Source organism: Medicago sativa, chromosome 4, assembly GCF_051527215.1.
Source record: "Medicago sativa cultivar Bolivia chromosome 4, Bolivia_mono, whole genome shotgun sequence".
NCBI classification, from domain to species: Eukaryota; Viridiplantae; Streptophyta; class Magnoliopsida; order Fabales; family Fabaceae; genus Medicago; species Medicago sativa.
Window position 1 is genome coordinate 8,703,585 of NC_140752.1, and position 15,406 is coordinate 8,718,990.

The following is a 15,406-nucleotide window of genomic DNA, read 5'->3' on the forward strand; positions in this document are numbered from 1 at the left end:
TATCTCTGATCCTAAATACTCCTTCCTCCCTATTACCCAGCGGACAATTGCATGCATAATTTTTCACTTTTTGAAACATCATCGGCAGAGATACCATTTTCGGTCACTCATCCCCCTACATTTCTTCCGACATATCTCCTCCTCAGTTAAACTCCATGACTCAACCGACGACCCAATATCTGTTTAATACTTGTGAACTGGTTCCCTTCCTTAACCCTAGATCATGTCCACACAGGCACTCCTCTTCCAATTTCACAATGAAAATGTATCCTCCCAGTTTTTAACTCTCTAGTTGCTCTTTCAATTGATTAGTTTAGATATTGGTGATGTTTGTTAGGTTGATGTCTTGTATTGTTTTGTTCTTGTCTATTTGCTTAGTTGAAATTGTGAAAGCACCCTAGTTAATCTCTATCTCTAAATCGTCTACAATGGTGTGTCATGAGCCCTTGCATTGATATTAAGTTAGGTGTTCCTTCTTATCCAAGTTTTTACAAGATTCTATGTTTTTAGTGATTTGATTCAAATATTGCATAGCATATGCTGAATCGAATCAATCAAGCTCTAGAGTGTTTGGCTCATGAAAACTCGTCAAAATCCATTTTTTAGTGATTTGATTTGATTCATGTATAATTTGAATCAAATCATTCAAGCTTAGTTTTTGGCTCACGAAAGAATAAATTATTTTATAAGAAAGTCAAATATTTCAATTACACATTTTCATAAAAAGTTACCATTTAAAGGTCTTAAAGAGTGTCATGGGAGCACTCATTAACATTTCTCTTATATAAATTGTATGAAACAAAGGAAATACACACACATGTGTGTTACCCATGGCTCATGCAAATTAGCCTAAATGGATAGTGAGTTATTTAGAGTCAGACGAATGGGTTATCCATGGCTTATACGGGTTAATAAAAATGGAGCTATTTAGAACCGGGCTAAGAAGCTTTGAAAAACTTCAAACTAAAAATATATATATGTCAAGCGCTGCAATTTATCAAATTTGAAAGATTAGGGTTTTACATAATGAGATTCCTTAAAAAAAAAACATAATGATAAATTGTTTTTTTTAACAACAAACACTATATTAAGAAAAGGCCAAACATAAAAATATAAATAAACAACATAATGATATTCCTTAAAAAAAAAAGTAATGATATATGTTTTAAATAATTAAATCCACAATCGCGAATTATTATTTAACAGTGATGATATATTCTTAAAATACTAAAATTAAAAACGATAAAAACGAAAATACTCTCCTAGGCTATAACATCAATAGTTACTAGATCAAAGGTAAACATGCATGCTTCTATATCCTAGTAGGTTAACTAGTGGCATCTTACACCACGTAGTAAAGCCCAATTAGATGTTCCATTTAAATGACCTTCAGAGGTTATAAAGCTAAGAGGCTCACAAACAACCTTCAAATGATGAACCCTTCGGAAAAGGTCGTATATGCCCTTGTACTTGAAAGAAGTTGACACCACAATCCCAAAATTAATAGCTCCACGAGAGCAACTATCAGCAATGTTGGTTGCCACATCATTGTTCACATCCATGTTGAATTGGACTCTTTTATTTTCTTTGTGATATCTAACTCCTTGAGAGAAAGGATTTAAGAGTGTGGTAGCAAGAAGGCTTTGTTTATTCTTGTTGCTGTAAATAACACCAATAGAAACAGTGTCGTAAGATACAGGATGAAAGTCGTAGTTGGGGTTTGACACGAAGAGGGTAACATCCCATTCGGCAGTGATTTTAGAACCGTTTATGTTAAATGAGTTGATGGAAGCCAAGTCGACTCCGAACCTTGGCGTTCTAGGCCCCAAGATTGTGATGAAAGTTACCAAGAAAATTACACAACCGAGAAAAAGTATGATGCCTATGCAGTCGCATATCTCTTGCTTGTCTGATATTGCAAATAGAAAAAAAGCTATGTTAATGAAAAATGTAATGTATAACATATTTTATAAAGATTTTTTTTAGGAAAAAAAAATGTGACACATTTAAATCCTTAGTAATTTTGGTGCATAAGACAAATTTGTGCCGATACGTAAATGTCAGCGACTAAGTTTAATATTTATCATGACTAAATTGGTATCTCTTAGGGGAGGTAATTTGTTTGAAGCACAATTATAGTTATTTGCTTTACATACAGGTCTAAAAATTTGAATCAGATATAAAAATTAATAGGAGATAGGACTGGGTACTGATGAGATCGACTACAAAATATTCTCTCTCAAGTGTCTACTACAGATGCATAGAGGCATAATAGTTTATAACCCTAACCCTAAGATCAATATTAACATATAAGACAGACATGCATGTTTTCAAATAAGCATATTAGAAATAATCAAGAACATTGACAAAAAAATCAAAATCAAAATCAAGAACAAACATCATATGTTGATCGCCCTTGGAATTTACAACATCAAAATTTATGGAATATATAAGAAATACCTTCAGCCATATTTAGTAATGATCTGATCACAAAATAGCAACTTGAAATCACAAAGAAAGAGAGAATGAAAGTGGGAAAGAGGTGATAGCTGCTATTCAGAGATAAACCCTAATTCTCCAGAAAGGCAGAAACCTCAAACGTTGTAAAGTGGAAATCAGGGAGAACTGAGAAGATCTCTTACTTATATAATGATAAAACGGTTTTATTCCTAATAATAAGTAGAGGATCACGCGTAGAAAGGTATAAAGACTCTTACTCGGAAAAGAGTATGAGCGAAAATAGAAACATAAGATAATTGCTGCACTTTCACGTGTATTAATAAAACCACAAATAATCATGAAAAAGACGAGAAGGCCCTTAACACATTTCCTGGAGTTAGTTAGATAGAGTTTAATCACTACAAGAAAATATATGATCTGCTACGCCCATTCTCACAGCTAATTCGCAGCTAATTCCTAGCAAACGAGTTTAGCTAAAGATATACTAAGGAATACCTATGGTTTCGGCCGTAGCATGGATTGAGAGACAAATTTGCTAGGGAAATATTTCTTAGTAAATCCGTAGAAAAATGAATTAAAATCCTAGCAAAGATTTAGTTAATCTATAGCAAATAAGTATAGAAAACGTACATTCCATAGCAACATAACTATGACATATCTTAGCAATTTCGCAACAAATCCATAGCAACATAACTAAGACTTTTCATAGCAAAATTGCAACAAATCCATAGCAAAATGACTAAAACTTATCGCAGCAAAACTACAACAAATCTATAGCTATATTTTAACTAATATGTAACTAAATCCTAGCAATTAGGAAGAACTCGATCAATTTTTTTATTTCTGCTTTTTTTACTATAATAAAATTTATAACTACATTAATTAAAATAATTTATTACTAAATAATCATGTATATACATAGCTAAACATAACAAGCCAAATTTGCAGAAAATGCAAAGCTAAAATATCACCCTAATAAATTAAAAAAATAAAAAATCCAACATTCCTAGTAATAGATGATCCTCTTGCATCTATGAACAAATTAGGCTTCCTTGAATCCATATGTGAATTAAGCTCCTCTAGGATGCTGTGTTGGTAGTGTCTGACTTCTATTCATGGACCGATTCCAACTCTCATGGTCATTTAACAATCTCAACCTCCTGAAGCAACAAAAATAAAAAAATGTAAAACAAACTGGACAACTGATTGAAACACACCATCACAAGATTTTGAAATTTGTGCCATATTCCCTCCTTTACGAACCCTGTGAACACGTAATTTCTGTTAAGAGATTACCATTACCCTACGTAGGCCATGTTTGGATAAACAACTTAATTAGCGGCTTATAGCATAAGGACTTATCATGATATACACTTATCTATAAGTTATTTCTATAACAAAGGATAAAATAAAGTTATAAGTTTTTTTTCATAAGCTATTTTGGAGAACTGTATACTAATAACACTATAAAGTTCAAAGTCAAGAACAGAATTACCTTCTGAACCACATAATTACATTTACCGAAGACATCAGTCATTAGAGTAATGCATTAATTGTTGTACTTTAAAATCTTATGTATAATCTGTGTTTAGGTGACATTACTTAAGTTCACAGCTAATGACTAGTAATTACATACCTTTCTCGACATTACTTTAGGTGATTAGGAATCAGCTTTGAATTTGGACAGGGTAACGTGACACACGTCACTGCTTTGAATTATAACCATAGCCTCCTTGATAAACTACATTAAATCTAAATAAGTAAATAAATAAATATCAAAACGTAAATCAAATCTAATCAAATCAATTTAACATCAAAATATTATTCACTAAACTTGAAAAATTCAAAAAATAATGACAATTGCAGATTCAGAATAACAATAAACTAAACTTCACACTATTGATCAAAACAGAGTTGAAAAATCACATTCACTAAACAAAAATTTGTCTCACAACAAGTACTAAAATCAACCGATGCAGTTGCTTCATCAAGTACTAAAATCTTCGATCTCCCCAACAAAACCCTCACAAGACTCAACAGCTGCCTCTGTCCAACACTGAAGTTCTCGCCTGCCTCAGATACCTTGACACAACATAATGGACTGGTAAATATCTCAAGCACAGATGATTATTCCATATGAAACCAAGGACTTGTTTGGATTAGCTTATTTGAGCTTATAAATGGGCAAAATTTTCATTATATATTTTGGGAGAACTTTTGAAAACAGCTTATGACCTTTTTCATTTTCATAAGCTTTTTTCATCTTATTTTCATAAGTTCTCGAAGCTAAATTACAAAAATAGCTCATAGCATGTACAAAAACAAGTTAACTTTATTTTATCATTTGATATATAAAAATAGCTTATGTAAACTTATATACATAAGCCTTAAACATTAGAAGTGATTGTGCTATAAGCTCCAAATAAGCTATTTATCCAAACTGGCCCTAACTCAATATATTGTTCTCTAAAGTCTGATGCAGCATATATAACTACAACACATACATGCTTCGAATAAGTGATTATTCAAAAGATTTGAATAAGTGATTATTCAAAAGTGATTATTCAACGTAATTCAAATAAGTTTGACAACAAGCTTGGTTACAGCTGAAAACATTTGAAGAAAAACACATAGAAGATGAAATTGAGATAAAAGTACAAAAATTAGGGTTCTTACGCAATCAACACAGATCGCAAAATTCAAAAGATTTGAATAAGTGATTATTCAAAAGTGATTATTCAACGTAATTCAAATAAGTTTGACAACAAGCTTGGTTACAGCTGAAAACATTTGAAGAAAAATACATAGAGATGAAATTGAGATAAAAGTACAAAAATTAGGGTTCTTACGCAATCAACACAGATCGCAAAATTGATTGCATCGGAGAAAGACAAATCACGTGAATCTGAAATGTAAGATTCCATCAATAAGAAAAAGGCTATTGATCTAATAAACTCACCATATTGAGCATCAACGAGAATTTCGAGGTTCTTGTCCATGGCGGTGTAGATCGATAAGAAAGAGATGGTACGGCGGAGATGGAGATGGTGGTGCGGGAGACGGTCGGTGCTACGGCGGAGATTGTGCAGAGACAGTGATGATCAGAGCTACAGCGGAGTCGTGCGAGCGGCGGTGACGGAATCGCGATTGGGTTTCACGGTGCTGTGTTTCTTTTTCTTTTTCACGAGAAAGAGTGTGTTTATTTTTGGTAGACGAGAATGTATTTTTTATTTTAAACAAAAATGATTTTTGACAATAATTTATTTATATATAAAAAAAAATCAAAATAAAACAAATCCTTTATTATAAAAGCTAGAGTTGTTTGGCTACAATGTTTGCCCTAATTCACCATATTTTGCCCTAATGCCTAGCATTTTTCCCTCCTAAACAAGTATTAATTGCTACTCTAATCTCACCCGTTCAAACTCTATTTTCACATTTGATCACACCCGTTGATTCAAACTCTAAAAATGTTTCCTCATATAACTTCGTTAATGCAATTAAAGACGTATTAAATGCTAATCAATTCATTCAACAATCCCCTACACTAATTGCTAATAAAAAAAAATCATAAACATCCATTAAAACGAACTTATATCAATTGGTCACGAAAAATAAAACTAGACTTGCTTGGCTACCATGTTTGCCCTAATTCACCCTATCCTTTATTATAAAAGCTAGAGTTGCCAAGCTATCATGTTTGCCCTAATCACCCCCTCTTTTTCCCTCCTAAGCAATTATATGATCGTAGCCGTTGATGTGAATTCCTTGCTAATATCTAATCTCAGCCGTTGATTCAAATGATATGTTTCAAACTACTCATTTCCTATCTCATACAGATGCGTCATAATGTCGATTAAAATCGTAGTTAATGCCAATCAAATCACCCTAACTCCCAACGATTAGTAAACTTTTCTATTTAGAGAATCATATCGTATGTATTCATTTAGCGAATAAAATCGTAACTACTCATTTCCTATCTCATACAAATGTGTCATAATGTCCATTAAAATCGTAGTTAATGTCAATCAAATCACCATAACTCCCAACGATTAGTAAACTTTTCTATTTAGGGAATCATATCGTATGTATTCATTTAGCAAATAAAATCGTAGTTAATGTCAATTAGTGCCCTAATCACCCCCTTTTTTCCCTCCCAATCAATTATATGATCGCTGCCATTGATGTATTCATTAATCAATGCAAATAATGCAAATAAAATCGTAACTACTCATTTCATATCTCATACAGATGCGTCATAATGTCCATTAAAATCGTAGTTAATTCCAATCAAATCACCATAACTCTCAACGATTAGTAAACTTTTCTATTTAGGGAATCATATCGTATGTATTCATTTAGCGAATAAAATCGTAGTTAATGCCAATTAGTGCCCTAATCACCCCCTTTTTTCCCTCCTAATCAATTATATGATCGCTGCCTTTGATGTATTCATTGTTGGTAACTGTGGTTGATGGAAAACTATCTTGCAAAAGATGCAAGGAATGCAAAAGCGCTGTTCCGAGGTAAATATGCCGCTTTTTATATGAAACATATCAATGAAAATAATTAAATTGGATTATAACTGATATCATTAATCAATCCATTGTAGGTTCAAGCTACATGTCATTGTCATGGATGATTCTGACTCGACAACATTTGTTCTCTTTGATCGTATTGTCACCCAGTTCATAGGAAGGAATGTCCAAGACTTGATTGCAGAAATTAACAAGGTTGCTTTCTTATTCTTAGTTTTATATTTTATATGCAGATTCAAGTCAACACTAATCACTACAAACTCCCATTTGCTTGGTGCAGCCTGCGAACAAGTCAATTGGTTATCCTATTGATTTCAACTTTTTTGTGGACAAAAAATGCTCTTTAAGGTGAAGGTTAGTGATGGTAATATCAATAGGAAGTGGAGGAACTATGGTGTCAAAAGGGCTACTGATGATGTTGAAGTCATCAATGAATTCATCAAGAAATACAATCTCAAGTTTTTTTTTTGTTTATATTTTTTTTGTACTATCATATCGGTATGGATTCTTGCGCATGTCGTTATATATTAGAATTTTGACACGGAAGAAACTGTCTTTTTAACAGGATTCAACTGATGATGATGGTGTTGATACGGAATTAGAGTTGACTGCGCTGGGTAGTGATGCCAATAATTTGGTGATAAATTTATAAGCAGACTAATTGATCTTATGCTTTTTTAGCATTCTGATGGCCGAATTATATCATCCTGATATGCCTTTATTCTCCTTTTAGGATTTGGCTGAGTTAGATGATTCTTGCAGCAACTCCAACAAACTGGGAACTCCATCAACCACATCTGAAAGAAAGAGATCTTCTGATGGTAATACTTCAGCTGGAGGTGGTGTCATAGAAATTGGGGAGGAATCTATAACCAAACCAACTAAAATGGTTCATGTGAAAGTTGAGCCAAAAGAAAAATAATGAGTTTCTCTTCAGCGGTCTTTTCTGCGTTTCTCTGCGAAATAATGAGTTGAACCTTCAGACAAATAATGAGTTTCTATGAAAGTTGAACAATTTTAATCTGCTTTCTTTTCTGCATTTTTCTACTTAGATTGAGTATTTATCTTTTTCGTTTATGGTTTTGTAATCCAAACAACATCTATGGAGTATATTTACAATTTTGCATTTCTAGCAACCAAATTTATCTAGCAACAATTCTGTTTCAAGTTATATTTACCGAATTTATCAAGTAATATATATGATCTGTTAATAGGTCAAAAATGGCATGGATCCAATTTGAAATTTACAGTTAGGCTATAACTATGAAAATATATATTATTCAAAGCATATTTCGACGACTAAGGATTTGTAGATGCTCACTTTTTAGTAGTAGTTTCTGAAGTCTAATATTTTTGAAATACATACAATGTTGTATTATTAGCATGTCAAAACTTTTACAGATCCCTGAAACAATCACATCTATATGAAAATCAATCGTTTTTTCATAACGTAAACTTTTAAACATTTCAGTCACTTTTGCGCAATCACAACTATATGAAAATTAATCGTTTTGCATATATCCTCTCTCAGGTGGGGTGTAGCATTACTATAGATACCTTTGTCAACATGCTGCAGGTTTCAAAGATGATTTCTGTAGTATTTCCTTCCCACGAACATATAAATGTCTACTACGTTTTAAATGTATAGTTTTTTTTTCATATAATGTCACAAGAAATCCTAACCGTTTTCTTATGACTTTACAAAGCAATACGCGGTTAAAACTTTTAATTAATAGGAATTACTACCAATTGATTTACATTGATCATTTACATTAAAAACTTTCTATAAAGCCATACGCGGTACAAGTGAGAATTTCCATGAATTATTTCTTATGACTTTACAAAGCAATACGCGGTTACTGCTTTTAATTGCTGCAATTAATAGGAATTACTACGTTTGATTTACAAGGGCCGTTTACATTAAAAACTTTCTATAAATCAATGCGCGGTGCAAGCGAGAATGTCCATGAATTACCGTTGTGAGTATTTACAAAGCAATACGCAGTTAAGGCTATTAATTGCTGCAATTAATAGGAATTAATACCAATTGATTTACAATTGTCATTTACATTAAAAACTTTCTATAAAGAGTTGTCTTCTCCCTATAACTTTGTGCAGATTTTCGATTCAAAGGGTGCGATATTCGGCGATGTACGCGTAAGTGAGTTTCTATTTATATATTGAGGTCATATTTATACATCTAGCCATTATAAACTAACCTATTGGCGCTATATAATATATATTTTAATTTTTTTGTTGTTTTGCTTTTTTTCAATTCCAGTGATTTATACGATTGAGTTTCAAACCTTTTTGTTATGTATGCTACCATTTCATTTTGTTATGTATGATATAAAACTTCTATCGCCAATGTATGGTTACATTATTTTTATTGTTCCGATCAACTTTTACATGGTTGGACCCGTGCGGTAGCACGGGTCATTGGTCTAGTTTCTATCAAATGTAGCTAATTATGTTAATATTCCCTACCATTATACTTTCCTAGCACAGTGATGGTAGCAAATCCCAGATTCTCTTGTAGTGAATTACCAACTTATATAGTTACTTGACACAAGGTGCTCAAATTATATGACATGAAATAAGAAACTTCTCTATGAATTTGATTCAAGAAGACTAAGGGTGGAGATCACATTCACTCTCTTCTAGAGATTAACATTGACAGGAAATAATAAAATTCTCTGTGAATTTTTTTCATGCATGTTTTCATATAAGCATAGAAATAATCAAGAACATTGACAAAATAACAACAGCAATAATAATAAGTTGAAGGTTTTAGGTTTAAACCCGAACTAAGGAAAAAAAACTCATTTAACAACCTATTACTAACATTAATCATTTATAAAAAAAATTATACTACCCCATCCATGCCTAGAAATATGACTTTTTATTTAATCCTTTACCCTCATAAAAGATATTGATCCTTACTTTTTTTTTTTTTGAAAAAGCTAAAATGAAATTTATTAAGATAGCAATGAATCTTAACCAGCACAAGGAGTGCTAGGTTAGGAGTCTTACAGTAGCAACAAACAAAGGATGATGGGAAGCCCCCAATGGAAAATCCATACACCAGTGAAAATAAAGAAAAATCCAAAAACCTATATGAAACGCCTCCTAACAAAGGGCTATCTCCGAAATCAATAAATAGAAACACCAAAACAAAGCTAACACCACGATCAACGAAACAACATAAACAAAATCCTCAAGCATCGTCACAACCGCCACAAAAACAACTTCTACCACTCACATTCCGCTGCTCGCACACAACCCCTGAACACCAACTTAAAAACCTACACCACAACCAACAATCTTTGAAAAACGGCTGGGAAAAAAACCCCAAACACCACCATTAGCTCTCCTAAGCACCTTCATCCAAAACACACCTCATAAACAACCGCAAAAGCCAACCAAAAATTCTTGTACCATCACCAAAAACCACCACAAACACCACCACAAAAATCAACACCATTACCACCACCGTCCCCAAAACTACCATTAACCACCACAAAAATCACTATTATCCCTCACCTAAAAGCAACACCAGCCACTACGCACAGCAGCACCCAAAACCACCACAAGCATCACCATCAAAAACCACCACGAGCCCCGCCACAAAAGACCTAAAATCAGCATCACCAAGAAAACCACCATGAAGTACCACAAACCAACACAACCAAAGATCCATCGAAACCATATAAGTTCATGAGCAAACCTAGATATGATCCATCACCACTATCTTGACCGATCCATCACCACCTATGTTGCGAGCAAGCATAACAACCACCGACAAGCATCCAACGACACACCACAAAACCCACCAACGTCTCAGCCAAACGAAACAAATAAAAAACCCAAAAAACACAAACCAACCTTTACGACGACAGAGAGCAACCGCACGTCGGAAAGGTACGGTGGTGCGGAGGACAGAGACCCTCGTCGCACCACCATCCATTTGATCTACATGATGACGGTGGCTGATTTGGAATTTGTGTGAGGAAGAAAAGAGTACGGCGGTTCTAGGTTTAAGAAAGATATTCCTTGTTTGACGTCATTACATTTGATACAATTCTAATAAGCGTGAATTTGATCCTTACTTTGATAGTTGTTTTCATGTGCCTATAATAAGTAAAACTTTTCTTTTTGTCTTTAGCAATGCACGCACAAAATAAAAGTAGGAACCATACTCCTTTGTATTGGAAAGCATGTAAGAAATCATATGAGAAATAAGAGGAATAATGCTTTCATATTGTATTCCTACGGTCAGTCCAAGACTGTTAATATAGGAAAATAATGTCTTATAATGACATACTTTATGATGAGAGCTAATTGAAGGTTTGGTTTTCAATTATAACATGCTTTTATACCTATTTTTAATGGTTAATTCCTTAGTATTTTTGGTGTGTTTGCAGTACAATTTTATACCTATTTTTAATGGTTACATTTGTGAAGTCTTAAAGCCAATTAATCGAAAGTTGATAGTTGGAAGCTAGGGAGATACAAAGAAAAGTTACATTTATGAAGTTTAAGGGAAACTCTTATCCATTTGGCCAATCCCAAGGGAGAAATTCAAATGCACGATGCATTTTGAATTTGAAATAACTGACCTAGGGGAACTCTCTTACTTTCTTGGAATGGAATCCATGATTGTCAAAGAAGGGATGGTTATGCACCAACAAAAATATATGTGTGAGTTGCTTGATAGATTTGATATGACTGATTGTAATACAATCACATATCCATCAGAAACAAATGCAAGACATGATGAATTCTCTTAGCATTGTTATACTTGAAAACATAGATAGAAGTGATCAAAGAAGCACTTCTAGCTATGTTTTCAAGTATAACAATGCTGCAATTTCGTCGTGCACCAAGAAGCAACCGGTCGTTGTTTTATCCTCTCGTGAAGCATAGTACATTGCTGGAACATTTGCCTCCTGGCAAGAATTTTAGCTTGATTCATTGATGAGAAAACTAAAATTTTTGAAGTGGAGAAACCCCTAAAACTGAATATTGACAACAAATCAGGCAATCAGCTACCAATCTTGCAAAGAATCCAATTGAACACATGGTAGAAGCAAGTGTATAGAGACTAGATTTCCATCATCAAAGAGCAAGTGATGAAAGGAATGCTGGAAATCATCTATTGTCCCACTAAGTTTCAACTTGCAAATGGCTTTACTAAGGTACTCAAGTTAGACATATTTAATTACTTAAGGGACAGGTTAGGTCTCATAAGCTTGTAAAATTATGGATTAAAGGGGGGTGTTAGTTAGTTAATCCATAATTAGAATTTGAATGTTAGTTACAAGGTTGTTTAGCTTTAGTTAGTTGGTTAACCAAGGTTACTTGACCTTCAAGTTACTTAACCAACAAGTAATATGTGTATAAATAAGTTGTAATCCTTGAACTTTCATCAATCAATGAAACAAACAATTACAAAAAAACTCTTTCTCTGTCTTCATAATCCTAAATTTCATTCTTTCCATTCATTCTCCATTCACTTTATTAGTTTACTTGCAATGGAAAAAATCTTTGTTGCGCTAACGTTTACTACTTTTGTATAATTTTTTTTTATAGAAAAGCAAGGGAGAAAATGAGCAAAATTTTGTGAAAGTTGCATTTGTGGAGTCTTAAAGGCAATAAATCGAAAATTGATAGTTGGAGGTTAAGGAGATACAAAGAAAAATTACCAAAAACTCTCTCTCTCGGTATCACTATACAACATAACTAGTTCCATACCAATTAGTTTCACTTAAATTTTCTAGTAGCCCTCCATCAAAATTGTCAACTGCATGTTCTCTGCCTCATTCGAATATCTCAATTTTCCCACAAAGTTCTAGCCTCTGGAGCAGCCTTGATATCACCTTAACCTCATGGGAAATTTCCGGATCTTTTTTGAAGAAACTTAATTAGCCCACCTAAATTAGTATTGGAGAGAATCGAACATGGAAATTTCTGAATCTAATCCCCTCCCCCCACACATATTTTGTAACCCTTTTGCCAACCCTTCTCACCACGCATATATATGATTTCCACTTGTTTACAAATGCCATCACCCACTCTTGGCTCCAATCTTGCCCTATGTTGCATTTTCCCTTCATGTTTAGCTCATTCTCCTCTATCAAACTTATGGAAGATTAACTCGGAGTTTATAGCTATCGTACCAAATTATATCCAATTTCTCCCTAAGCTTCACCATATTTTCCACCTCTATAAACCTGACAAAGCCAAATTTGTTCCCCACCTATCACACTTATATCGGATAGAAACATCTTCCAATTCAAAATTTCTTATGGGTATTATTGTTAATAGATTTAAAAACTTTCTCGTACCAAAATAGTAATTCTAAACATTACCATCGACACCTTTCAAACTAGAACCGACCAATGAGAACAGTTCTAGATGGATTGCATATATGAAATTGATAGAGATTTGTATGTGTCAGCCATTGAAATTATAAGCAACCAGAAAATTACTTTTATTTTTGTGTATTTATTTATTGACGTTTTATTTTAAACTTTTCTAAACAATTTTCTTTGGAATTATATAAATGGTATAAATCAAAGGAAATATATGTGTGTGTGGGGTGTTACCCTGGCAAGTGTGAATTAGCCTAAATGGTAGCGAGTTATTTAGAGTCAGACTAACGGGTTATCCATGGCTCATGCGGGTTAACATAAATAAATAGCGAGCTATTTAGAGCCAGGCAAGCGCTGCAATTTACTAGATTTGACAGATTAGGGTTTTGCATAATGATATTCCTTAAATAAACATAATGATAAATTGTGTTTTTTTACAAGAAAGACTATATTGGGAAAAGGCCAAACATAAACATATAAATAAACAACATAATGATATTCCTTAAAAAAAACATAATGATATGTTTTTAATAATTAAATCAACAATCGAATTATTATTTAATAGTGATGATATATTCTTAAAATACTAAAATTAAAAACAATAAAAACGAAAACACTCTCCTAGGTTATAACATCAATAGTTAATCACTCGATCTAAGTGGATTTATATATCCATCCTAAATTGTTTATAAACATGCATGCTTCAATTTCCTAGTAGGCTAACTAGTGGCATCTTAAACCACGCTGTAAAACCCAATGACCTTCAGAGGATGTAAAGCTAAGAGGCTCACAAACATCCTTCAAATGATGAACCCCTCGGAAACGGTCGTAGCTGCCCTTATACTTGAAAGAAGTTGACAACACAATCCCAAAATCAACAGCTCCGCGAGAGCAACTATCGGCAATGTTGGTTGCTACATCATTATTCGCATCCATGTTGAATTGGACTCTTTCATAGACTTTTTGATAGTTTCCTTCAGTGAAAGGATTTAAGAGTGTGGTAGCAAGAAGGCTTTGGTTATTCTTGTCACCGTAAATAATACCAATAGAACCAGTGTCGTAAGATACATGATGATCGTCGTAGATGGGGTTTGACTTGAAGAGGGTAACATCCCATTCGGCAGTGATTTTAGAACCGTTTATGTTAAGTGAGTTGATGGAAGCCATGTCTACTCCGAACCTTGGCGTACTAGGGCCAAAGGTTATGAAATGTAGGGCCGTCCTTGAGGGGGTGCAAACAGTTCTACTGAGCTGGGCCTCCAAATTTTGGGGGCCCAAATGTTTTTTTTTTTTGGTATACTGTATTCAAAATCATAATAAATAGAAATAGCGCGACAAAAACTTCACAATTGTTCTTCCTTTCCAGCGGTATAAATGACCGTTTGCTATGAGCGGGGTCCTGAGTTCAACACCCATGATTCTCTCATATAAAACATTATAAACCATAAATTCTCTCATATATACCATAAATTCTCTCATATAACATATAAAACATTATAAACCATAAATTCTCTCATATCATATAAAACATATAAAACATAAACCATAAATTCTCTCATATAACATATAACATATAAAACATTATAAACCATAAATTCTCTCATATAAAACATATAAAACATTATAAACCTTTCATTTTTACATGTGTGCAAATAAACCATAAATTCTCTCATATAAAACATTATAAACCTTTTATTTTTACATGTGTGCAAATTAACTAGGGAAATTAACAGCCTAGAAGATTGATAAAGATATTAGCTTGAAGTTGTATTTTTAATATTTTTATGGATCTTATTTTCAATTTGAATAGATGATTGCACTTTTAAAAACATTATAAACCATAAATTCTCTCATATAAAACATTATAAACCTTTTATTTTTACATGTGTGCAAATTAACTAGGGAAATTAACAGCCTAGAAGATTGATAAAGATATTAGCTTGAAGTTGTATTTTTAATATTTTTATGGATCTTATTTTCAATTTGAATAGATGATTGCACTTTTAAAAAAATTACATTTTTATTTTATTAGGG

The 15,406-nt window shown here is 33.1% G+C and overlaps 2 protein-coding genes and 1 long non-coding RNA gene across 3 annotated transcripts; 1 reads left to right on the forward strand and 2 right to left on the reverse strand.

Annotated features, from left to right (window-relative positions):
• Nucleotides 1-1,331: 1,331 nt before the first annotated feature.
• Nucleotides 1,332-2,470, reverse strand: LOC146926040 (uncharacterized). Its single transcript, XM_085706853.1, has 2 exons — nucleotides 2,461-2,470; nucleotides 1,332-1,909 (listed from the first exon to the last, which is right to left on the reverse strand). Exons 1-2 carry the CDS (start codon nucleotides 2,468-2,470, stop codon nucleotides 1,332-1,334), a joined length of 588 nt encoding a protein of 195 aa, XP_085562979.1.
• An 806-nt stretch (nucleotides 2,471-3,276) lies between these two features.
• On the reverse strand, nucleotides 3,277-5,703 carry LOC146926041 (uncharacterized). The gene is made up of 3 exons (XR_015034009.1): nucleotides 5,420-5,703; nucleotides 4,097-4,542; nucleotides 3,277-3,620 (listed from the first exon to the last, which is right to left on the reverse strand). It is a non-coding gene; the product is annotated as an uncharacterized LOC146926041 (long non-coding RNA).
• Nucleotides 5,704-6,906: 1,203 nt separating this feature from the next.
• LOC146926042 (uncharacterized) lies at nucleotides 6,907-7,920 on the forward strand. The gene is made up of 5 exons (XM_085706854.1): nucleotides 6,907-6,986; nucleotides 7,073-7,193; nucleotides 7,347-7,421; nucleotides 7,564-7,635; nucleotides 7,732-7,920. The coding sequence occupies exons 1-5, from the start codon at nucleotides 6,907-6,909 to the stop codon at nucleotides 7,918-7,920; spliced, it is 537 nt and encodes a 178-aa protein (XP_085562980.1).
• Nucleotides 7,921-15,406: the final 7,486 nt, after the last annotated feature.

Excerpts from the sequence above, each read along its gene's own strand:
- LOC146926042 (XM_085706854.1), top strand. The coding sequence starts at position 6,907 with ATGTATTCATTGTTGGTAACTGTGGTTGATGGAAAACTATCTTGCAAA. Across the intron at positions 7,422-7,563 it reads GGGCTACTGATGATGTTGAA|GATTCAACTGATGATGATGG; the intron begins GTCATCAATGAA and ends TCTTTTTAACAG. Across the intron at positions 7,636-7,731 it reads GTAGTGATGCCAATAATTTG|GATTTGGCTGAGTTAGATGA; the intron begins GTGATAAATTTA and ends TTCTCCTTTTAG.